This window comes from Mycteria americana, chromosome 1, assembly GCF_035582795.1.
Source record: "Mycteria americana isolate JAX WOST 10 ecotype Jacksonville Zoo and Gardens chromosome 1, USCA_MyAme_1.0, whole genome shotgun sequence".
In the NCBI taxonomy this organism is placed as follows: Eukaryota; Metazoa; Chordata; class Aves; order Ciconiiformes; family Ciconiidae; genus Mycteria; species Mycteria americana.
The window spans coordinates 207,886,672-207,912,952 of NC_134365.1; the positions used below are offsets into that span (position 1 = coordinate 207,886,672).

Genomic DNA, 26,281 nt, shown 5'->3' on the forward strand with positions numbered 1-26,281 from the left:
AGAGGTTTCCTGGTTATACCTAGTCACAGCTCCAGCATTTTCATAAGTGACTGTTGCTTAATATCAGTTAACATCTGAGCACATTTCAACAACCTGGAATCTTTTGCTGTTAAAACATAGAAAGAGTTACATGTAGGCATTGAGATCCAGGAGAATATTACCCTATTCTTGTCCAATTGTTATGATACCATCTTCCCTTATCCTCAAAGACAATAATTTCTGTGGGATTTGTTGCACCAAGCTGTAGGCATTTACAATGCGGACATGCATATTTTGGCCAGTTACTTTAAACATGCAGTAGGCTAGCTATTAAAGCACCAAAATTTAGACATCTACTCAAGACGAATTGCATCCTAAAGTACCTGTTTTTCTCTCATGCCCAAGAAAGGAATGTACGCTACTTGTTTTGCTGGATGTCCACACTTTAGAATCTAGTTAGTGAAATGAATCCCCTCTTCATGTTTTTTTAGCAGTTTGTTGTCTGTTGGGTGTTTCGATCAACAGGCAGCAATATCTGTTTTTTTGCACATTGCCTTTTCTGCTCTAATGTTTCTGTTTTTTCTACCTTTTTTACTCTTAGAGTGAGCGAGTGACCCTGTCCCACCGGTTCAGTTGTAGGACAAGTCAAAGAATAAGAAGAAAATATATGTGAAAAAACTTATCATGGCAATGTGCTGTAATACTTTCACTAAATTCAGAATGATGGGATGACTGAAATACAAATATAATGCTTCTTATGTTGGTAGAAGAATACAACACTCAGGGATAAGAAGAACAAATAATACTTTAATGATGTATACCTTTGAAATAGTTGGAGTGCTTTTAAAGTAGGTTTTGTGTTCAAATCCCATGCTCTATATTTATAAGAAATAGACCCCTTACTGACAAAAAAGCTGACAGTTCCATAATTTTGCGTATTTATACCACTGATATAGTTAATTACTTAAAAATGGTGACCATGGAGCAATTGTGACTCAGTACTATAAAAAGAACTGGAAATACTGACTTGTAGAAGCCAGCATCTCGTTCTGAAAGGTATTAGCAGAAAATTAGTGTATTAGTGGAAAATTTTTACTGTTGTCAGTTTCTGTATTTACACTCAAAGACTTTATGCCTTTCAAGATGTTGCAGTGGTGAACAATCTAAGCAAACCAACTGAAAGTCAATATGAAATAGTAATCCTGTCTTTGCAGTTCGTGATAGTTTCTGTGAAATAGGACTTAATTTTGCTTCATTTTGTTTTTCTGAGTTTTTTTTTCTTGTTGGAAATGATGGAACAGACAGAGAAATTAAAAAGATTAAGAAACAGGATTGTAACTTTTAGCTCTGTCCAGAAATGAATGAAAACAGGATAGGTACATTTAATTGTTCTGTTATGTAGATATCATAAAAACAACGTGCTCAGGTTGCTGTCTGGAGAAGTGGTTCTGGAAGAAAAAAGACAATGGTGTTGCAGGATTCACAGCAAAAGGCAGGAAGATTTTGAGATCAGAATACAAGAGAAGGAGAGAGTCAGTCAAGGATGTTGCAAACATTGAAAGTGGTTTGTTGAAGAGAAGGAAAGCAGTTGCAAGATATATAGTGGTTTGAAAACGCTGCTTCCCTTTTAGAGAAACCAATTTTGTTTGGTCCACTTACCAAAAAAACCTGACAGAGGACTGTAAGATTACATGCTTAAAACCAGCAGACAACAGAGTGGAAGAATACCAAAAGTTTGTTGTAAGTAGAATTACGTCAAAAATTACTTGTAAATCTGTTCAGCAAAGCAAAATACACTGTAAAAGAATACTAGATTTGACTTAGGAATGAACATTTCATAGTTTTACATTCTTTTTGAACAAAACATTTTTACTCAATCCTTTTTTTCATCACATGTAATTAAGGCAAAGGAATGAAAGACTAGCTTCACAAAGATGAAGGAATTACTAGTACCTGTTATAGGCACAAACCCCATCGCTGAGTAGATAGAAAAGGTAAGGCAATCACCCAGCATATGAGAGCTATGTTCATCATCTCCAGTGCCTGAAAAGAGTCAAACACACCTTTCCCTCCTTGCAGTCCTGGTCGCCAGGCTCTTGGATGACTAGGCTCTAGGATGCACTCATTCTTCATTGTTTTCACTTTGAACTATATTATTACAAAGAAAGAAATTCCACAGTATTTCAGCTAGAAGAAGATTCCAGGATGGAACATATTCACAAGTTACTCTGCTAATGCATTCTTTGCCCTCTTTAGTCCATTTAATCCTAAATTCTTTGCTGTGAAGCAGATTTGCATTAGTAGCAGGTCTTTATACCAGTATAGACTACAGAGTAGTAGTCAGGACACCTGCTTAAGAGTTGGGAAATGAGAATTTTTATTTTGGTGAGCAAAGAGGGAAATTGAAAGCGAGTGCCCCGCTAGCTACTGGGCTTTTTCTAAAATGATTATGCATGGTAAGGTCAGTGGAGGATGTGTTTGTTAAGTGGTTAGAGTCCTAAGTCTCACTTAAGTGACTTTTTTATTTTTAGAGAAAATGTTAATACAGAAGGGAAATTGATATTAAATAATTAAAAAACATTGTTTGAGGTGTGTGGAATCTTTGAGATTGTAATGGCCTGTGATGGCATACAGGGACACGAAGGGTGTGTTTTCAGTATTATGAACTGTGTAGTATAGACTCCTAGTTCTCCAAGACCGAAGCTCGTAAACCCACATAGTGAGAGGCAAACTCAACCCACATTTGCTGGTTTGCACATTGAAACAGTGTAAGTAGAAGAGTGGTTGGTTTAGATGAGAGCAAAGGTCAGGTTAGCTGTGTTTCTCCTTACTGATGATGAACTAGGCTAGACTGTTTGCCTAGTTATGGAAAACCTGACTGTCAGAACAAGTACAGAGTAATCCTTACCCTTGTATATTGTCTTCGCTTCCAGAAGTCAAAATTTTACTCAAAAGTTGCATCTGCACCATTGTGTTTACTATAGGTATACAGGTGAAGCTATTTTCCATTTTGTTTATTTTGAAAGCACGTTTGTTATCGTCTTCCACAAGAACCCCTGACAAGGAGTTCTAAATTTAGTTATGTAAAAAAGTAATCTCTTTGGTTTTTTAAATCTATTAATTTAACTGGTACTTTTGAAAAATATTGTAAGATGTAAAGAATATTTTGGCAGTAAATTATTGAGCAAAACCTGGAGGCTAGCTCTCGGGAAGCAGAAAGTCAACATTGGGAGACACTCGGCAATAAAATAATTTACAAAGAGATGCAATAGATGCCTGCAGTTTTTAGACAGAAATCTAAAACTAGACTAGATAAAACACTGATATGTTTTGCAAAGAACAGTCCTCCAGTGGTGGGGATAGGATGATTCTATAAGAAAGCATTGCCAGTTCAGAGTGATACAGGGAGGCAGAATCACATATGGGAGAGAGAGAAAAGATTTGAAAAAGTACTTTTATTTGCAGACGGGAGGAACTGAGGGTCTGCAAACAAGTGCTTTGCTTTTGTGCAGCCTGGCAGCAGTTCAGCACAGATGCACTTACACAAATAACTGATTGCTTGTGTCTGATACCCCTGGTGCAGATAAAGCCTTATGGTTTCCATATTTTGCACATCTGCAAAATCTCTACGACTCGTTAGTTTACTCGAGTGATTTTAAGTGACTTAGAGCACATCAGTGAGCTAAGTTAATAGTGCAGTTTTTAAAGACAGCATGCGTGCTACTTCCAGCAGTATTTGCATTAAAATTTCTTAGTGCTGGAGTATGATCTCTGCAGAGTGCCAACCTGCAGATGGCACAACCCGTGATTGTATTTGTGTGTGTGGACCATTGGCATTTTGACCACTTTCTGATATAAACCTGCCAGTATAGCAATAGTCATTACAGTACTTAAAGTTGTATTTGCCTGTTTGCATTAGGACTTCCACCTTTGCTAACACAAATGGACTTTGATGGAGATTAAGAAAAATGCTATCCTACAAGAATCTGGAACATATGATTAACAGATGAAATCATCTCTGTATTTTCTCCATATTCTCAATCAAATCTAGGTCACAAGCTGATCTTGTGACATGTTGAGAGAGAGCTACAATGTGCACTTTCCAAAAGAGGTGAAAAGTAAACGTATAGGAAACTTAACATTGGGTGAAGACTTCCGAGAAAGTGACAGTTGCCAGATTTGTATTTTTATAAGAAGCACAAATATCAGTCTTTACTTTCTGACCTGTGCTCTAGGGATTAGACTACTATCCTGTTTTTTCTGTTTTTTTTCCTGGTTATAATGACAGTAGTCATATAAAAGATCCTGAATGACAAGCTACCAATTGAACAGGAATTTTATCTTGACAGGGGTCTTTGGATACTTCATTAGTACATGCATTTAATATAACTGCAATGGTCACATATTGAAAAAATATAGGTGATCCTAAAGACTGAGGTACAGCAAATGTGTTTTCAAATAAATGTTCTAGCATCCCGTGAAAACATTCCAGACAACTTCATCTAACTAAATATTGTCCCATAATTTTGAAATTAACCAAACCTCTGGCATGTTTTCCATTTCTTACACAGTCTGTCCTTCCAATGGTTGCTGCCACTTAATGTCAAGCAAGTAGCAGTTTCTCAGAACCCAGCTCTGCACAATGGTAGAAACAGTTTCAGATGAGAACACTGATGCAGATTTACCTATCCATATGAGATCAAATCAGATGACTGAGATAATAAAAGAATCCCTGACAGATGAGACTATGAAAAATACTATATAACTGAACCTTAGGTGTTTTTGAAATAAGTTGCAGCTGAATGAGAATGAATGGAATACACTTTGGGATGGGAGGATTTGGGGAGAGCTTGGATAGAGGCGAGTGGAGTGGAAAACTCGCAAGAAGGTGTGATTCAAGCTCAGGATAGGACTGTGGCTTTTTTCTAGTTTTGAAAACAAGGAAGCGGTTGACAGTAAGAATCAAGAAGTGCCTGACATTTTATCACCATAATCTCATGGGAGGATTGGGCTGGCAGGGTTTTGGCTTTTTCTTGCTTCTTTCTTTTATGCTAGTATCATGGAAGTTTTATGGAAGAAATAAACTAGGTGAAGACATAATAAAGATTAGGTCATTAGTCATTATTAGATTTTTAAATACAATTTATGAAATAAATAGGAATGAAGTAATAACTTTTTGAAGATCAAATTCTGACTGTGCCTAAATTCCAATAACAGACTTCATTTCTTCCATGGTATGCACTGGACAGAGATATTACTTAATCCTGTCTATTCTTCAACTTTAGAACATATGAATATTGAAGAGTAGTTTTCATAATTGTGATTCATTTACAATTTGTTTTCCAAATGTGAAAAATTTTGTTCAATCTTGGATTTATAATAAGCAGTTTGTGAGTTGTTATGTAATGGTGAAGTAATTCATGCATTTTCAATTGGAGTGGAAATTGGATCTACCAATAACCCCTAAGTTACGAAGAGGTTTTTAAGAGCTGTAGCTAAACTTAAATGTGTAACTGTAAATTTAAAATTTTACAATGTGTTGCACCTTTGATTTGTAATGCTTAATCTTAGATGCATAATATTTAAACAATATTATATAAATAATACAGGATATTTAAATGTGTATCAGTATAAATCAAACTATTAACTTCTGTTTTTCCAGATAATTTCCTGTTCCAGCAGGAACAGTGTTGCCATTACTGCTTCTACCCAAACTCCTTAGCCTCCTTTAGCAGTTAGAGCACGCAGTTGAGTGTCGAGTACGCAAAGCACGTACTGATATCAAGAGTGAATTCTAAATACTGACATCATTCCAGAATGTATAAACAGTGTTCTCTGAGTGCTTGAAGAGTACTATTTCACAACATGGCATTGGCTTTGGTAGATCTGCATTTTTCTGTGTCATTATAGGGGGAAAAGTACAAACTGAATGCCTATAGCATTGCGAGCTGCTTGTGAGCATTTACTGCCATGCTGGAAATACATAGTCCATTTTTTGGTCTTGCAATGGACATGGGTTGTATGGGCTCAGACCATGTTGTGTGGACTCAAAGGATTCCCTAGAAAAGAGGTCCAGAAGAGATACCTTTCAGGGGACCAGAGAAACCCCCCAAACCAAGACACTCACAAACAAAACAACCTACACTTAAGTGCTCCTTTGTAAATTAATTGTACATTAAAGCATCAGAATGCTGCAGTGCAGAGATAATCTGATGCTTCACAGATTTTAGTTAAACAGAGTTTTGAAATGGTTGTTGCATATGAGAAGACTGAATGCTTTTGTAGCTAATAAAGGCAAAGCAAGACGAGGGAAAACTGCAAATAATCCCAAGGAAGACGTGTTCAAAATAAGTGTTTTGCTTCCTGGTCTGCTGCCAAAAGCAAGACAGGTTTTTATTCATTCGGTTACTTTTGGTAATGTTTCCTGTAAGAAGGAATCCAGGATTAGAATTAATGGGAGAAAGTAAATGAGAATTTCTTGTAATTTACTGCGTTACTTTTAAAATGCCAGGCAATGCGTGTGGCAACTGTTTTCACTTACCCGTTGTTTTCTAAAAAAAAAGGAACTGTTATAAAAATGAATTTCAGGCAATCAGGTTTCTTTCACTAAAACCAAACAAGTTGTTCTTAAAAGTACGGGTAAGAAGTAAATTAATTACTTAAAAAAATGTTAGCACAGAAACAAATACATTGTTTCACATGGTTTAGCACTAGCTCTTTTCTTTTGTTAGGGTAGACTGTTCTTCTTTCTCCTGCATTTTCATCTGAGGATTCATTTTCAGATTGTCTGTCTTCTGTGGAGAAAAGTTATTGGTCAACAGTTGCTCATTTTACCAAGTGCAGAGAAAGGACAGAATAGGGTTATAAAGAAAGCTGAATAACAGCATCTGAGTAGAATAATCATCTCAGATTTGGTTGCTACTGGTGACATCAGATGGCTAACTCAGAGTAATACCGATCTAGAAATTAGTGAAGATTTAAAAGGCTTGGTATTGATGTCTGTTATATTTGGAGGTCCACATCCACAATATTCCATGAAGGAAGTATCCGTGATACTGGTACTTGTGTAATTTGTCCATACTTTTTTGATCCATTTTGTCGCTCTCAAAATAAATACTTTTTTTTTTGTTTTCGTGCTTTCATGCTAGGTACTGGTAAGAAACTGAAAATACAGAAATTAATAGAGGATGATATGCACAAACAGGCAGGATTTTAAAGTTAAGCCTTATAGGGTAAACCTGGGCTTAATTTGAAAGGATATGTGAAAATTAGCTTTGATTTCTTCTTACTTATGTACTAACTTAGCTTTGTTTACTTATTCAAAATTAAAATCAATCACAGAAACTATCAATATTATACTTGGGCATAAAAGTATACTTTTGTCATTCTCTTCAAGTGAAATTTGGAAGCGTCCAAATGTGAAGCTTGTGTTCAAATCAATGTCAGGATATCAGCTGAATTTAATTTTTTTCTCTACTGGAAACTAATTTCATTAAAGAGATTCCATTTTAATATCCTAATGACAGGCTCTTCCTAACTGAGTCTTTCAGAATTAAACAATAAACTAAGAGCTAACCTAAACCAAAAAGTTACAGCCACCTTCTGTTTGTCCTTTTTGGCTGTGTTGGCTGCATGTGTTCAGCTGGTATTTCAGCAGGTCTAGTACAAAACTGCTTCTCCATCAGAGGTAATTTACTCTGCTTAAAGGGCTCTTCTTTGCACTGTCCCAACTTCTTCATTCAGTTTTCTGTCGGAAACTCCACATCAATCCAAGGAAAATTTACTTAAGTTCTTTAAAATCAGGAACAATAACTTAAAAGAAAAAATAATTGATATTAAGAAATACAATGAAATGATAGTGCAATAATTTAAACAGTTCATACAGTCTGCTAATTATTTTGGAATTTCGTAGATGGGGAGTTTCACTCTTAAACAGGCCAAATAAATTATTACATTTAAATAGGAACCCATGATTATTTGAAAGTTAGCATAAAATGAAGGAGTCCTTTAATGGTTCAAGTATACTTTTTTTGAATCCTCTGTATTTTTGGAACATTTATATACAGAAATAATTTTGTCATGTTAGGAAACATAGTATTGATCCTGTTTTTCTCTTGCCTACAGGGCAGCACAACTATTTATGTGCTGGAAGAAATGACTGCATAGTTGATAAAATTCGTAGGAAGAACTGTCCAGCATGTCGCTTGAGGAAGTGCTGTCAAGCCGGTATGGTCCTGGGAGGTGAGCTGCTTTTCAAATCTGATTCCAAAAAAACAGGCAGTCAAGAACACTACCTTCAATCTGTCAAGTTTAAACAACATTACTTTGATACTGTAAAGGAAAGAACCACATTAAAATGTTGGTTTAATAATTAATTTTTAATTAATAATGTAATAAATAATTATTTAAAATAAAAATATTAATTAATTAATAATGTAATTGCCTGATGTTTTAAAATTCCTTATAATTTTTCTGTAATGAGTCTGGAAATCCTGAAACAAAAATATTGTTTCTCTCTCTCTTACTGTGTACCCTTATACTCATTTTCTTGCAAGGGCAGAAAATGTGTCTTTGGTGTGTGTTTATTAATAATTTTGGATCAGAAAATTTGGTTTAGGTAAAAAATAAAGAAGCAAATTGAGATTGACACTAAAATTAAGAATCAGTATTATCCCCTTCTCTTTTCTGTTGTGCTCTCCATCATTGCTTTGAGTACATGTCAACAAAATTATATCCTTCTGTTCCACTGAAGAGGGCCAGCCAGTGGTTGCACCAACACTACAGACTTTGCATACTAGATGCTGGGCATTCCCATCTTTGTATTAGTTCTTGCTGTAACAGATTTGCTTTTTTTATGTAACATTAATCAAAATTGAGCACTATGCCTTTGAAAAAGTTCAGGGAGAAAATGGTGTGGCATCAGGTAGTCACATGGCAAGTTTTGCTGTGCTAACATTCAGGAATGATGCATACTTTTCCTGGTTTTTTCTTCATATTTTTCGTAAGAACTTTAGCTATATAAAGTTTTGGATCAGCACAAAGCTTGAAAATACATGGCTAAGACTATAAGAAAATGTCTATATAAAGATGATAGAAAGAATATGTTATGAAAAGGAATTAAAAAAAAAAGGAAGGACAAAAACCTGGTTTCTTTCTAATATAATTTACTTTAGTGCCTCAAACATCTCTCTCTCTCTCTCTGCATTTTATGTATTGTTTTTTATCCCTGAAGGAAGAGCTGGCATTATATACTGTGCGTAATTTCATTATCTTGCTAATCTGTATTCATGCGTAAGTTAAAATGTGTATGTAGTTTTCAGACTGACATTTTGATTGCACAGCTCTATGCTTTCAGCTCCTGTAATATTGTATGGAGTTGGAGTATTCTGCACACGTGGCCATTGTGTCATTCTTACATTTTATTCTTTTATTGGTGATGTAAATCAGTAGTTCCCAACCAGTGAGGAGCTGTTGCTGGCTCTCAGTACCTCATCTTCCGTAAGCGACAGTGCTGCAGCTCCAGGGAACAGCCAGCAGGATGAGAGGAGGGAGAGGCGATGCTGCGGTATGGACTGTGTTCTGTGTTGTACCCTTGAACCTCCCTACACCTTCAGTGCTACCTCTCCTTTGAGTCGTCTTCTCCAAACTGCATCCCTCTCACCCCACAGCACTGGAGATAATGAGAGCCATCCATCTAATTGGTGTTACTGTCTCTCGCTCCTTCCTGCACCTTGGTCGGTCAGTGCCAGCTCTCGGTAAAAAAAGATGGAGCTGACAAGCATGTTGGTGGCACCGGACTAGGGGAGGAGGGACGAAAGGAAGAGAATGTGTCCTTTGGATCCTTCTCAGAGAGAAGTGGTGTTTTAGAGCTGCGGTAGGAGTGCATTAGAGAAACAGTATTACTACAAAGCCAGACTTTTTACGCTGAACCTGAAGGGTTGTTTGCCCAGGTGACAGAAGAGTGCCCCACGTTTGGAAGGGGAAAAAGCCAAGGAGGCAGGGGTCCAGAGTGGGCTGTGGAAAATGTGTGGTAAGAATGGAGACTTGGGAAAGGAGGAGGTGGCAGATACAATGTCTGTCTTGTAAGGTTTGGGACAACTTGTAAGGTTGTCTTGTAAGGTTTGAGCATTTGATCTATGAAAGATGTCCCTGCCCACGGCAGGGGGGGTGGACTAGGTGATCTTCAAAGGTCTGTACCAACCCAAACCATTCTTTGATTCTAACTGGTGTAAATTAATACAGGTAAAAATTCATTCCTGGCTGTGAGTATTGCACAGCCAAGAGTTTGATGATGATCTAACCTGAATTTTCATGTATGATAGCCTGGATAACACCAATAACTAAATGCCAAGTATTTTAACATGACAAGCAGCGCTGTTTCAACAAGCAGAAGAGTGTGTGATGGCTCACTAGCATTATCTAGTCCTTTTGCTTCAGCGTTGTTCTGCATAGTGATTTTACATAGGAAAAGTAGCCGGAAGGCTTGACTTCATCCTGCATTTTGCATACATTTATGGATGCTGGTTTTCGTACTGTTTTTTAATACATACATTTTGCTCTGGATGTAGGTATCTAAAACGGAAAAAGTGGGATGCTGTTGCTAGCAATATTTATGAGATGGTGTGTTCTCATTAGTGTGTCCTCATATGAGGATGTTATGTCCTCATACTTGAAACCAAAACCTGAGGATAAAGGTGCTCTGACTCTTAGTGCTTTACCGTCGTGTACGAAGAGAGTAAAAACTTCCTCTTTCTCTTTGGATTGCCTTTTTTCTCAGCTAGTACTAAGCAAGCGTGAATAGTTTCTTTGTATTTAGAGCTAGGTTGTTCTATCTAGCCAGTTTGTTGTGTTGTTTAGGCCTTTTCTAAACATACCTAATCAAAGCTGCCTTCCATTTTTTGAGGAGACTGTTCCAGTCTAGTTCCTCTAGTTCTCAGAGGGGCATGGGATCTCATCAGATCTCTCCCCTGATATCCCCACCTACCCCATCTTCTGGAAATAAGTGATCCGGCAGCAAACAGGAAGAAGAAGAAAACACTGAGGCAATGGAAAAAAGGAAATATCAAATGTAGCCAGGACTGTGGCATCCCTAGTTTTTTCTTAGCTGCATCAGGTTGAGTGTAGGACTTCAGGTGCTGTTAGTGATGTTAACAGTTCTGGGAGGATTAGGAAGCTAATTATTCTATGCAGATTGAAATGGAGCGCTTAATACTGAAGGGGGAAGAAAAGACAAATGTAGGCAAAAAAAACGGAAAACTAGATTGACATTATATTATTTGTCAATGAGGATTTAAAATTCAAAGCAACAAAAAGACTCAAGATAGACTGTTTAATGGTAACGCTCATTCTACTGTTATTGTCATCTTTCCTACTTTTGCTCTTCTGCCATTTATTATACTTCCTTTATGGTATCACACGAGCAATATTTCCTACCCATGACTTGCCGTGCTGATAACACAGTATGATTCATATATGGGATACTACTGAGCTTAGATAATTTTCCCCAGGTGTCTGTAAGCAAATTTCCAATTTGTGGAACAAAGTACATACTTAGATACATCCTTGAATATTTATAACGAATCAAAATTGTCGATACTTTTAATCTTTTCCTGCATTTACAGCCTATTATATTTTAAGATTTTTTGTGCATTTTCTGGTTTCTGCCATTCAGAACTTACATAGATATACTTTTGTTCTTTTACTCCTGCTGCTTAGTTTCTTAATGCTAGCCTTCAGTTACTAAATGCAGACCTCCAATATTGCTTAATCAAGGTGAGAAAGACTATGATTTTACAAGATGTTAACTGTAAGATTCTAAACATTCTTATTACAGTAATTAAATTAAACTTACTGCTGGGACAAGTACACTTATCTTCCACTGAATATTACTGAGTGGCAACCATATAGATAGAGAATAATATTATATTACATTGACAACAGTTCCATTTTCTGACCCTAATTTCAAAGCAATTAAATGAACCTGAATTGTTTTAAAATAAATTGTAGTCAGTTGTAAGTAAATTATAGAATAGCAACATATCCACAGCAATAGGATAGTAACTGATTTCACTATATGCACTCTTTCTTCTTTCTTAATATATACAAAGAAAGTATCAATGAAAACATATATTTCCTAATTCCTTAATTATCGTTCTCTGTGGGAATGTTAATTGTCTTTGAGTTTTATCATCTCATAACTGGACACGTTAATCTGTCCCCTTTCCAATCTTCTACCTAATAGGATAGCAAGTAGCCGTGTCAGGTCCTGGAATAAACAAATACCCAGCTTTTAATATCCTATCAGTGAATCTAATTTTCCCAGGCTGACTATCACAGATTCCTTGTTCTGCTGTATTGCTACATTACCGCTTTCTTCATTGTTTTGGTCAGCTTTCCGTCCACATTGCAGTGATTACATGGAGACAAATTTGAATTAATTTTCCAGGTAATACTTTCTGAGGTAGCATCAAAGGGTTTATTAAAATCAAGATGTATTACTTCTGCTTTGCTGCTTTGTTCCTTTATTTTGTATACACCCTCCTAAGGTGTACACAGCTCGTTCTCCTACACAAAACGTAAGAGCATAGTGACCTTAAAGTCAGAGCCATAGTGTTCTGTCAAGAATAATAAATCATTGACATTTTTCACCTGATTACAGGGTATGGAGAAGGATAGTGAGATGTTTGACTTTTACTAGAAATCCAGCCATTTTAATATGAAATGTCTACTATCAGTAATGTTTGATCAGCAGTATGGTTCTGTATACCTAGTTAAAAGAATATTAAAATACAGAATTATGTATTAAGGAGAAAATCATAATATATTTGATGATGAGATTACGTAGATTTTATTTTTCAAATTTCTTTGTTTTCTAGGTACGTGTAGTACACAAACGCTATACACATGCTATTTATAGTAGTCGAGGGTAAGGGAACTGTGAATGCTAGGAAACTGCTTGAGTGGCTGGCTGTCTTAAAACAAATTAATGAAAATGTTACAAAGAAAAGGTATGCTGTCTAAATATGCACAGACAGATTTTAATATTAAGATGAATAGTTGCCAGAGTGGATTAGTATTAGTATAATAATTAGTCCTATAATCAGTGTTATAGGACTAAGTGGAGACATTTGTTATCTTACAGCAGGAAATTATCTGGATATTTTTGTAAGCAGCAATTGAAAAACTAAGCTATTGTCACATCTCTGTTGTTTTCCATATGTCTTTAATAGTTTGCATTAATTTGACATGGTCTCCTTGTAGTAGATGGGAAAATTTACTGTGAGTTATTAGTAGTCACCTCTCCAGTAGACAGGTAACAAGTGGAGTTGCTTTACTGGTGGCTGTTAAGCAACATAATTAGAAATAAACACATAAGCAATTCTGCAAGCCAGTGTGACATTAATTCTGATACATTTAATCACTTGGAAACCTGGGTACTTATTAACTACTAACATTTCCATGTGATAAACACTCTGTTTGGTTTCTTTCTTTACTTGTTCTCTGAACTGTAAAAGTATCTGAAGCCATTATTTCAGATAATACCTGAAATCATTATTTATGAACTATCAAATGCATTGTTCCTTCTGCTTTCCTTCATGCCTAAACAATAGTTAGTGGGAAATTCCCAGTATGTTTAAGACTATGTATAGCTTTGTTATGATAGAAATTGGCCCTAGGTCTCTTGTCATAATATATTGTCTATTCTTTTGGGGTTATTTTTGGTTCAGCTGTAACATAAGGTGTAAGTTTGTGTTTCGTTCTTTACTAAGGAGTCATGAATCAGAAATATTTGTATTCTTACCACAAGTGATAAAATGAGCATAGGATTGTTGGGGCACTTGATACTAAGCTAATTAAACTCACAGTTAAGTTAGTGGGGGTATGACCCCCGACTTCATTGGATGATGAGTGTTACTGAAGAGCCCATCACTCATATTTATACTATCAATAAAGTGTGTTTCTTGAAATGTTGTTTAGTATACTCCCTTTGAATTTTAAATACATTTTTAATTTAAATTGAAGTTTTGCACTTTTGTGTACAACTTTTTGGTATGTGAAATGCATAAACGTGCATATTTTTGATGGGATAACACAAAATTATTTTTTTAAAAAAGCAGATTTTGGCTTTTTAGATTGTGTTCATCTGCTCAATCCTGTCTGATTCAAAAACAAGAGGATTGATTCTGCCTTTTCCATGTTTGATGTATTAATCTTGCTCGAAGTTATACTACCCATGTACTAGTGAATGTTTTGAAAAGGTCAGTTTAATTCTCTAAAGTGTACATCCTAGGTCTTCCAAAATGGAGACACTGGGTTTTCATAAAATTTGCTATCTTCTGTGATAAAGGAGCACCTGAAGAAAATGGAATAGGCATGTTCCCAAGTAAGCCATTTTTGTCAAAGCTTTCTGTTCTAGTGTGTAGTTTGGAGGACAGGGACTTTCCAGGGAGGAAAGTAATAGATGAGTCTGACTATACTAGCATCTCTCGATTCCTTCCATAAACAGTTGAGAAAGGATTCAGAGCATGTGCTGAAGTTTAGGTGTGCTTCCCTGCTCCAGTGTCCTAGGGCCTCTGTGGTGCACTGGTTGCCTTCTGACAGTGCGACACTATTTTTAACTAAAATTTTAAAAAGGCAGTAAGAGACAGAGAACTCTTTGTCTCTTGGTTTAGGATGTGATTAAGTTCCTTTGACTAATCTTTCACTTGTAAATAAAAGTACCATTTTTAAAAAGACAATTTGATATGCATGTTATAAACTGGATTTTAATTCAACCAAATAGATGCATAATGTTATGGTTCTATTACCTTTCACCTCCTGTACTTATAGAGTGGTTTTTGCATATTGTACTATCTGTGCTTATTTTAGGAAGGCAGTTCAACTGGTTGTTTGGTTTTTTTTTAAGTTAGTGGTTAGTTTAGTTAGTGGTTAGTTTAGTTAGTGGTTAGTTTAGTTAGTGGTTCTTCAAACCAATGCAGTATGGAAATAAGAATTGCAAATACTGAGAAAGAAAAATTATTCTCTAGAAAGTGATGAGTTTTGTAAGTGTTGACATGTGGTTTTACAGTATTTGTTGAGTTTTCACTCATCCCCTGAATTCTATTTTCTTTCTGGTAAACAGGAGGAAAACATTGCATTACAGATCATCAAAATAGAATTTAGCCATGAGACTGAAATGCCTTTATGGACCTGGAGGAAAGGAATTTCTGTGTGTAGTAATTAATTATTAGCATTTTTATTTCTGAATATTAGGGAGAAAAAAGAAACTATCCTTAATTAACATTGAATAGAAACTGGATTGTAGAGCCAGCTGGCTCAGCTGTTGGCATATGATAGAACAGTGGGAACTGAACCAGAAAACACTTTATGAGGTTACTGTAACCTAGAATTCACGGCAATAATTTTAATGGGTGGGTACCATTCATCTCTTAGCGAAGGGAGGAGGATATGGAGGGAGAAACTCTTAAGAATTTTCCATGTTTATTTCTTAATTATGTAGTCAAAAATAGAAAACTTATTCAGAAGACAGTTCTAGTTTCCTTGTATAGATTAAAAGTGTAATCCAGCCCTACTGGAAAATATTAATGTTTCTGTTTAATTCTTTTTAACAGATCAACAATTTTCTTTTTCAGGTCGAAAATTCAAAAAGTTTAACAAAATTAAGGTTGTGAGAACATTAGATGTCGCACTCCAGCAGCCAGCAGCCCTTCAAGATGAAAGCCAATCTCTAACCCAAAGGCTGTCCTTTTCTCCAAATCAAGAAGTACAGTTTGTTCCCCCAATGATAAGCGTTCTACGAGGCATTGAGCCAGAAGTTGTCTATGCTGGTTATGACAATACAAAACCCGAAACACCAAGTTCCTTGCTAACCAGTCTAAATCATCTCTGTGAGAGGCAACTTCTTTGTGTAGTCAAGTGGTCTAAATTGCTACCAGGTAATAGCACTTCTTGTATGTAGTGAATTCTAGTTAAGCAAATATGTCATAGGATGAGCAGTCAAAAGAGAATATTATTGTCTGCCTGTTAATTAATTCTTAACAAATTCTAACATTATTAACCTTCCACTTCATCAGGTAATACATGCACCAGTCAGATACATTTTAATAGGAGGGCACTCTTCAAGGAATGCATCTAAATATTTAGACTTACTCCAAAAAACAACAGAAGCTCAGAGACTTCCTCTGTGTGATTGTTATAGCAGCCTTTCCACCCTAACCCTTCCTACTCTATTATTCATTCTTTTGGTATGAAATAATGTTTATATTTCTGCATATTCTTTATTCTTACTCTTATTAAAATGAATTTTTGAAGCAACAGAGAAAAATTGTAATGAATAGTCCCAGTTAGGACTAAGCAGCTCACAAATAGACTGGTAACAAGAAGTAACTGAATTTATGAAGATCCAAGACTGGGTTCCAAAAAAAATCCATGTTATGTGTGTACAAGCGCTGTATGGTCATAGGGACCTGATCCTGGGATATAAAAAAATATATTGACCTGAAAGCCTGGAAATACAGTTTCATGTGAGCTCAATTTGACACTTCACTGCTGCAGGAAAGGGTATTCCCTATCACTGGTCTTCCCCATTGCAGCTTGTGCTTGTCAGACCTCTTGGTTGAACTGATTCATCTCATTAAGTGAGAAGAAGACAAACCTTTTTTTTACTCTCTGTAGTTTTCTGATGGCTTCATGAGCTGAACCAGTTCACTGAGGGGTGCCATGAATGCCAGAGCTTGCCTGAACGAGGTAACAGGACCAGGTAATGAAGAAGAGGACCACTGCTTTCAGCGGCAGGAAGCTGTTATATTGACTCAGATACTTCATAGCAATATTTAAAGTTGTCAAAGAGCAAAAGTTATCAAAGGCAAACACACAACTGAATTCTCTTCGGTTAAATGCAAGAAAGATATTCATATGTGGATGTCTATTGTATTACAACTGTATCTCTTGTGAAGAACACTAAAGTCTAAGCTATGTATATTAAACAGTTGGTTACAGTGATCATGTTACAAACTGTCATATTTTACCAAAGGAAAATGAGATGCATTCCTGTTTCCTCAAATAGACACTTCTGACTGCTAAAGTTAATTTTGGTTTGACAATTTCAAAATACAGAATCAGAACAAAAAGACATGAGGTTAGCTATCAAAGTGAGATAGCCAGTTATTATACCAACTTCACAAACTTCTGAGAGCTACATCTCCACAAGCACTTGTCTTTCTAGGTGTTCTCAGTTTTACAGCTCAAAGTTGTAATCTCAGAACACCTACTCAACTGTTGTCTAAATGAGAATTATAAAGTATTTTAACTTTTGATTTCATTTCCAGGATTTCGGAATTTACATATTGATGATCAAATAACCCTCATCCAGTATTCCTGGATGAGTCTAATGGTTTTTGCAATGGGATGGAGATCATACAAACATGTCAGTGGTCAGATGTTATATTTTGCACCAGATCTGATTCTAAATGAGTAAGTAGACTCTGCTGTTGCATAATATGAATGACATTTTAAACTTATTTGTGTCAATGAGAATGTGACTTCATTGAGGCCAAGATTTCATTCATTACTTGTTCTATTTCAACATTAACGGCAGAGGGAAGTCCTCTGATCATATTAAAGTTCAGTAACTTTGAGAAAGGTTTTGTGAGAATCCCAGATATTCTGTTGACATGGCCAAACAGAAGGAGTTCAAATAATATTTTAATTATCTAAGGGAAAAATAAAAAAAAAAGAATGATGCTGCCAGAAGATTTACCTGGATTCATCTGACTAAGACCTGAGTTAATGTTTAATAAATGGAACTAAGTAGGATTTTCTTCAGTCGTTGTTTGGGTGGTTTTTGCAAATAGTTTGTATATAGTCTCAAATACTCAGTTCTGACACTTTCTGGTAAAACTCTGCTTTTCTAAAGTACATTGATTGTTAGAAAATTGTAATAATTTAGCAAGAAGGAATTTTAATATCAAGGATAAAATATGTGAGACTGCTCTTTTCTGGTTGGAGGGGGGAGGATTGTTGGCTTAGATTTTCCTTCACTATGCTTATGAATTCAGGTAATCTTCATTTCAATCTTTGTCAGTTTTTTAGCTCTGCAAATTAATATTATCAAAGCTGTAATTTTAGATACTTTTATTATAATACATGGGAGGTTTCCAGGAACAGTAAAACATAATTTAATCTCCCTATTTATTTTTCCTTAATACATTTTTCTTAGTTATTTTTTCTCAAAATCCTTTTTTCTCAAAAACCATGAAAGAACTACTATGAAATGAGATGAAAGTTAAACAGGTTTTCTTGTAAGACATATCTGTTTAAGGATTAAGAGGTGGATTTGCAGAAGATCAAGGCACCTGAATTTAAAATCTATAGACATGCAGGTTCTTGCCAGTGAAGTTCTTTATAGAAAATATTCAGTGGAGCTGGCCCTGTAGGTCCGGACCTTTTCTCTTCCAGATGACTGTAAATCACTGTGAGGTTATAGAGTAATGAATTCTTTCCTCTCCCATGTGTATTAATTATGCTGTACAAATTGAAATACTTTGATGGGATGAGATTGAGAGAACTTCTGACTGTATTCTGTCCCAGCATAGTCTGTGATATATCTCATGGTTACATTCAGAAGGAACACAGAGTGAGACGGGTTTAGGCAGTAATGTCATGTCTTGGGGTATTACCCTGTATGTGGACCACTGCTGACACCTTGTGAAGACGACTTTCTTCAAGAATAGGGTTGAGATTTATGAACCCTGATTATAATCCTTCAGAGACAGCTTCTTGTTTGCAGCTCAAGACCATCTACATTGAGAAAGAGGTGGACTGACAACAGACCCTTCTCTTGGTCGTAGAACATCTCATCAGGGTCATATTAGAAGCATTATAAACAAGGAGTTAGACATGAAGAGTAACTGGCACGCTAAATCATAGCTGCAACTATTTATTGGGAAATAAGTTAGCTTTTAGATCAGTAAAATGTAAGCAACTTCCTTGTCTACAATGATGTCCAAGATTGTACTTTCGTGATCACTTTAAGCAAAGGTAAGTGCTAAACACAGCCAAAAAAGTCAACTCCGCCTGCCTCCCTGCCCTGGTCATGCATCCCCGTGGTATCACTTAAGTTGGATCAAACACTATCTGGCTGCACTGTCAAACAGATAGGGAAACTATATGCTTGAGAAATACCCCAGAAAAAGCCATTAATTAGCAGATGGAGGTGATCCCTGATCTGACTCACCACGTGGACATGCGGGCACTGATGCCAGCATATCGGGAGTGCACACCTAGAGGTGGAAAGAGATAATGGAAATGCCTTCTATAGGGGCAGCACACACTTGAGTTGTTGTGTTCAAAATGACCATGAAACCACAATCCAAAGACTGTTTCACAGCCAGTCTGTCATTTAGTGAACTGAGTTGTAGTGCTCCTTGGGAGTGACTTGTTTGGTAGCATTGATTTCAGACCAATAAAGCCAGAAATGTTAATTTGACAATGATTTCATGAATTAGTATTAAAACCTTACAAGGATTTACTGTTACTTGTACTTTGCAGTGTCTGAAAACATGACTAAGAACAGCATTTAAGCATACCCTGAAAGCTGCTCTCACCCTTCACAGATACCACTTAGGAAAAGAGATGACCAGAAAGGAATAGGAAGGGAGATTTAAAGTAGCTATAGAAGTAACCAGTCCTTTCAGATCGAACAGATTAAATTTCTATGTTTAAGTCATTTAAGAGCTCGTGCAAGATATCAGATGTTGAACAAAGCTGAAATAATTTTCATTTAAGATAACTAACTCTTTAAATAACAAAAGAAAAAAACAGTGCATTGAGAGAAGTCTTTTATTCACAGAGAATATCTTCTGTTTTCATTGTTGGGACTATCTGCAGTCAGGCTGGAACGCTGATCTGAACTTCGTAATGGGGACAGACAAAATTTAATCTTGTCGTTGTTGTACCTAATTCATCTGGATCAGGATGCAGCTTTGTAAATTAGCCCGTGTTATTGGATCTTCAGGTTAATGAATTCAGTTTAGTTTACAAACTTTGAAATGCCATTGTTGCAGTAATTTCAGTTGAAAACTGCCTTCCCAATAAATATATGCAATAAAATATACTCAGTATACCAAAATCTCAAAGAGAAAAGTAAGATTGAAGTGCTGCAAAACACTGAACAGTTTTATGTATTTCCTTCTGTGATTTGTCCTATTTATTTCTGCAGGAGTTTAGATAAGGCTCTATTAATGTCTAAGTTTACTGAAATACTTTTTGTATATATTTACATTTAACATTTTTAACTGTTTCTTTAATGGCATAAAATGCTACAAAATATTATCATTGCTGTTAGCAGTGCAGTGTTAGACTTGCAACAAAGTATTTTGATGCAGACATTTTTGCAAAACCTAAGAACAAGTTTTCTATGAACTTTCAGGTTTATCTTCAATTTCATGCTTTGAAATCTTTTCAGAGAAAGTGAAAATCTATCAACCTCTAAAAGAAAAAGAAAGTACTTCACATTAATTATTAGGGTGGTTTTAATTAATAAAAAAACTTTCTTTTTTGGTGGTTAGTATTCAGCTTTGATAGTCTCCAAGGTCTTTTTGCTGGGCAGCAGTAACAGATTACACATCCAAAATAACAGCACATTCTTTACGATTAAAAAATAGTGTAGGTACAAAAAAGTCAGAAAATTGTGTAACCTCTTTCTTTAATTTCTGTAATGTGGTAATTAAATGCTAACAAGGCACTTCCTTCAAGCAGTTAGTACCGGAGCCGTTCCTTTTCTTTATTTTCATGGTTTTTAATTTTTTTTTTACCTTTTCTGGGTGTAAGACAGAGGATGAAAGAATCATCGTTCTATTCCCTGTGCCTATCCATGTGGCAACTCCCACAGGAATTTGTCAGACTTCAAGTTAGCCAAGAAGAGTTCCTATGTATGAAAGCACTGTTACTTCTCAACACAAGTAGGTTCTTTTATTTCTTTGTAACATATCACTAGTAAAAGAGTTTTGAACCATGTTGTTTAACTTGACAGTTGCTAAGCTATCTGGCTTAACAAATGGAAACTTCTTTAGGAGGAATGTTAGTATTCCAAGACCTAAAAATATTTTTTCTAGTGTTTATAAGGAACAAATAATTTGTGATTCATTGTTGGTTTTATTCTGTATAAAGGCACTGGGGAAATGTTGGATCCCTTCTGATATATAGCTATACTGTGTTACACGTTTTCAAATCAAGTGTGCAGTATTTCTGCCTGAAGCTCTTCAGCTTAAATGACTCTACACAGAATAAAAAAACCTTACAAGCATGAGAAATATATTAAAAAGTATTTAATAAATTGTCAGGACTGAGGGCTTTATCTTGGCCAAGAACTTAAAGCATGCTTACTCAAAAGAATTAGGGAGGTGGACAAGGCAAACAATACTAACATTTATTCAACTTTTTATAGTTATAAATATGTCAAGTTTAGGACATATATAAACAAATGGAAATGTTTTTCGTTGTTTTGTTTCTCTAGAACAAAATCCATGGTCACTTTTAATCATATGCGTCTTTTAAAGAATCTAGCATACAGCTGCATTCCACTTTAAATGGGAAATGTGGTAGTTGATGAAGTTATCTTCCAAAACCTTTTCTAAAATACTAAAATGCACATCTGCTGAGGCCGTAGTAGTTAGTTATGAATCCACAAATAGAAAGTTTTAAAATGGTACAGGTGCTATTACAAATGAGAATAAGCACCTCTGAGAAATGTAATTGGAAGAATGTTGAAGTTTGGTTCTCCACGCACTTATGGAGTTGGAAGAGAGACGTGCAGATCTTGCATAACCTGCTTGTTGGTTGTACAAAGTTTCAGTAAAAGATAAGGAACTAAAATTTATTCCCTCTTAAGGTGTACTCGGCTGGTAATTGCATAAGCTCATGCTTAAAAAACCTTGGTGTCAGCAGAGCATAAGCAGTGAAGATTAAACTTAGCTCATATGAAAATAAAAATTACTAAAATAATAGCAAAATACCATACCCTCTGCTAAAGCAATAAAACTAATGTGGACAAAAATGCCTCTCACATTACTCCAGTTGCTTTGTTGGAATTTGAATGTATTCCTATTTTAAATGTTTTCCACCTTGTTTTCATCACAAACTATTTGAACCTTAGAGGGAAATTTTACATTTCAGTGAAATTTAGATACATTTGTGATATTCCAGCACTCCAGTTCTGTCCCACAAAGTTCAAATAAAATTAAGGAAAACATTGCAATGGTCCAATCCCTCTCATTTATGAATGCATCAGTTTAAGAGTATTCATCAAGCTACCATTCTTTATCAACTGCATTGCCCTCAGAAACTCATTTTTAAGATGATATGTTTATATATATGCAAGAAATGAGTTTAAAAAAAAAAGTATTTCTACCTGTGCTGATGAGTTTTGCTTTTTGTTCTCTCCTGCACTTATTGTCTTATAGGAAAAAACAATTTGTCAGATCTTTGGGAAAAGGAACACACCTAACCGTTGTTGCTGAGACATTTAGTAAACGTTTGGTACTGTATAAATATAATTCCACAAAACTATTTTCAAAAAACCATATAACCTCATTGTTGCTATAAAGTGTTTTTTAAGACTACTTTTATTTTAGTCATGGTATTCATCTTAATCCTCTTCAAATGTGAAAGTATGGCCATTTCAAGCTTTCATATACTAACAGTAAATCAAGTCTGAACTTTTAGTCTCTCATGCTGTCTTCTGTTTGATTTATTATTTAGATGAACTGTTTTTTACTTTTTGTATAATTTTGAAGAAACAGTAATTTGTATTAAACATAACTAAATGTCAGTCTTGATACATTTCTAATTCTGAATGGAAACCCCAGCCTAAGATCTAACATTATTTTTGATTTTACAATTCTTCCATTGAGTTTGCTGTGGCTTAGATGTTTTCCTTATATTGTACCTGTGACAGTTTCAAAGCTGTCTTGAAAGCAGAATTAGCCTTTGCAAAAAGTGAACCAACATTTTTATTTTCTGCCAATTGTTTCCATTTTACAGGCCCTTATTTACTTTACTATATGTAATATGTTGTGTTGTAGTAGTGCCCCAAAAGTTCTAAATAGGGCTCCATCTTGCAGAGGACACATACAGTTCAGAAAGACTATCATTTAAGAAAGTAGAGCTATGCCAAAAAAGAGAGAAATGAGCATATAGCAAGTTCAGTTCTAGCTCTAATACTTTGCAGACTTTTGATTTAAAGGAATTGCAAAATATTGTTGCATCAGATTTTGGCTGGGTTCTTGCCATTGAGTAAAAGCATCCGCATTCTTTACATATGTTCAAGGGGAAGGAGCATTTGAGCTACCTGTGTTTAAATTGCATTTGTGCATGGAAGACATTGTAATTCTTCCCTCAAACAAATAGCTTAGTGGAACTTCTTGTGATTAGACAGGAATGTGACTGTGCTTTTGCAGAATTCTGGGAAACAGGCCATGCATTGCTGGAAGTGATCTTTTAACTTAATTCACAATGGAAATATAAGGACTTAACTGCTGTTTTAGAGATGTGAGTCAAAGAAAACGTCCACCTAACCCTAAATTCCATCAGAATGTCACTTTATATGAAAAAGATTTTATAGGTGTCTGTAATTCTGCTGTTAGATATACCCAGAACCATCCAGGCTTTGAAAATTAAGCTATTCTTTTTCCATGACATAACTTTTCCCCACTGTGAGTATTCCTGCCTGTATTACTCCTAAGCACATTGTACTCTCCACGAAACAGAACTCTTCCCTTCCATTCAGACCCTCGACACAGATGTGGCAGGCACACTTTCAGATACCTCCTTTGTCTGTCTGGACTTAAGAGGCCGTACTGAGTCAAACCAAAGGTCCAGCTTGTCCAGCATTTCATCTCCATCAGCTGCCAAAAGAAATCTAACGTGGCATCCCTGAAAATTGGACTATTATTAGATACAGTGTTGTAAAAGTACTTTCTGTGGAAGCAGTCACAATTTCTATTCTCTGTTTTTGTTTGAATTCTGTTTTAGTTAGGAGTCAGACCCTGACTTCCCTAGCCATGTCAGTGCTTAGACACTTGTCTTTAAAGTAAACTCGCTATTTTCTGTACATGTGTCTCCCTCCTTCCCCCAGACATTCACTTGTCTGAGGAGACACAGAGCAAGAGACATCCTTGGCGAACTGGATCATTTCCTCTCTTGGGCAGTCTCCTGTGAAACAGGAGGCTCTCCTATGAAATAGGAGACTTCTGCTTAACTCAAGCAGAGCAGAGATTTGAACTTCTGCTTTGTTATCTCTCTCTGGGCTGGAGGTGAGGGACACAATTTTAATCTGTTTGCCTGAAGTGCCTCCTTCCCCCTTACCTTCTTCAGAGGAACCAGACATGACTTAGGCAACTGACTTCAGAACAGGGTTTATGATTTCCAGATGGAGCGCAGTGCTTCTCTCAGTGCAGGGTTTGCTACCTCATTCTCTTTCAGGGAATGGGTTTAGGTCCAAACCCTGTGCAGCCGTCTGCTTTTTAGGTGGCTTCTGTTTTAAGAATTCCATTCTTAGGTATCTTAACAATACAGTGCATTGTACAGAGAGTCAGCACACACATATATTTATGTTTTAATTCCAGAAAGTGACAAATCACCTGCAAGTTAGGTGTTACAGTGTTGAATAAGTCAATGTAATTAGGAACCAAGCTTCAATTTTTTTTTTAAAGAGATGCAAATGAAATCTGTTGTGGCCTGATACTAGTCCTGGTCTGCTACCAGGCTGAAGATGTACTAGCTACCTAGGTAACTAGCATGCAACTGATTTAACTACGTGAGCTAGTCCCCGTGACATTCTTTTAGAGTCTGTGGAGAAGAATAAGCATCTCTACAGCATAATTCATCTCTTTTGAAGCTACTTCTAAAACAGTGAACATGCCTTGTGTCCAAGACTTGCCTGATTTTTCCCACTAAAACTACAGCAAGCTGTGGTAACTAGCCCAGATGGGGATGCCTATACTGTAAAATGTCTAAAGTTTGGTGAGGAGAATTCTTCCCCTCGTGCTTGCTGTCAGAATACGAAATGTTAAATGTGGTGTTACAGTGTGAAATGTCATTGGCAAGAAAGAAAGGAAAGGGGAAGAAATTTAACAGCTCTTTCAAAACCAGTATGTTTGAAACAAGACCATGTTTTAATGTATGATTATTATAGCAAAGCAAGGATTTAGATTTGATTGCCAGATGGGAGTATTTTTTCAAGTTTCATTTCTTCCAAGTTTTTCATTTCTTAGTTGCCTTTGACAAATTGTAAGACTTGTATATTACACTCTGCCATATCAAGGAAAGTAGAGTCTAGAGCTTGCGCCTGTTTCTTTACAATGCTACAAACACTTATCATCAGTGATCAAATATGGTCTTGCCACTAGCAGTCACCAACAGGTTCATTTCTCAATATTCTCTCGTGTCCTCATTTTGGTCCTCACAGCTGACTATTAAGAGAAGAGTGAGTTCAACCATTTGCTCCTCCTTGCTCATTTCTCGAAAAGCTGTTCACATTTAAGATTCTGATAGTGCATCTATTCTGTTAAGTGAAAGAGGTCCAAACCAGAGGCATGAGCCCTGGATGCTTTGCTGGCTACGCTACTTAAGAGTTGATAGTTCATTCCTTGACTCCATTTTGAAGAACTCCAGCTAGATCTCTCTAACATAAATCTGCTATGAAGAGGGCTGACCCTCAGCAGTGTAAACATGAGCCAGTCCATAACGTCTTTCCTCAAGGACAGGCGCGGTTCTTTTGGCCATCTTCTTTTCAGCAAAGAGGTGTAGCTGAAGCTTAAGGCTCTTTCTAGACATCAGCAATTAGCACAATTGACTGATTGTTGCTAGTATAACCTTTTAACTAATTGTGTCACTGTTTCTGGAGTAGCTGTTAAATGGGAAGAAGTACCTGGTGTATAATAATGAATTGCACTGCACAGTGTGAAATACTATAAATTGTTCCTGTACTTTAAAGTTGTCTCATTGCCTTCAGAATAAATTGCAACACAAGTGTTACTGTCTTTTTAGTTCCTTTGGAAGGTCTAAGAAGTCAAAGCCAATTTGATGAGATGAGAACAAGTTACATTAGAGAACTGGTGAAGGCAATTGGTTTGCGCCAGAAAGGCGTTGTGGCCAACTCGCAACGTTTCTATCAACTTACAAAACTGATGGATTCCATGCATGATGTAAGTTTACTTGTTAATGTGTTTTGCTTTTTATGTAGGAAGGAACTAGTATTTCTTAAAAGTAATTTTATGGAAAGTGGCTAGTCAACATTTCTAAA

The 26,281-nt window shown here is 36.0% G+C and overlaps 1 protein-coding gene across 1 annotated transcript in view; it reads left to right on the forward strand.

Moving 5' to 3' along the window:
* PGR (progesterone receptor) overlaps positions 1-26,281 on the forward strand; it is a 38,061-nt gene that overhangs the window by 9,123 nt on the left and 2,657 nt on the right. The window contains exons 3-7 of the mRNA XM_075491054.1: positions 8,104-8,220; positions 15,612-15,914; positions 17,307-17,451; positions 20,809-20,939; positions 26,026-26,183. Of these exons, the coding sequence (XP_075347169.1) occupies positions 8,104-8,220; positions 15,612-15,914; positions 17,307-17,451; positions 20,809-20,939; positions 26,026-26,183 (854 nt within the window). The remainder of the gene's footprint in view (positions 1-8,103; positions 8,221-15,611; positions 15,915-17,306; positions 17,452-20,808; positions 20,940-26,025; positions 26,184-26,281) is intronic.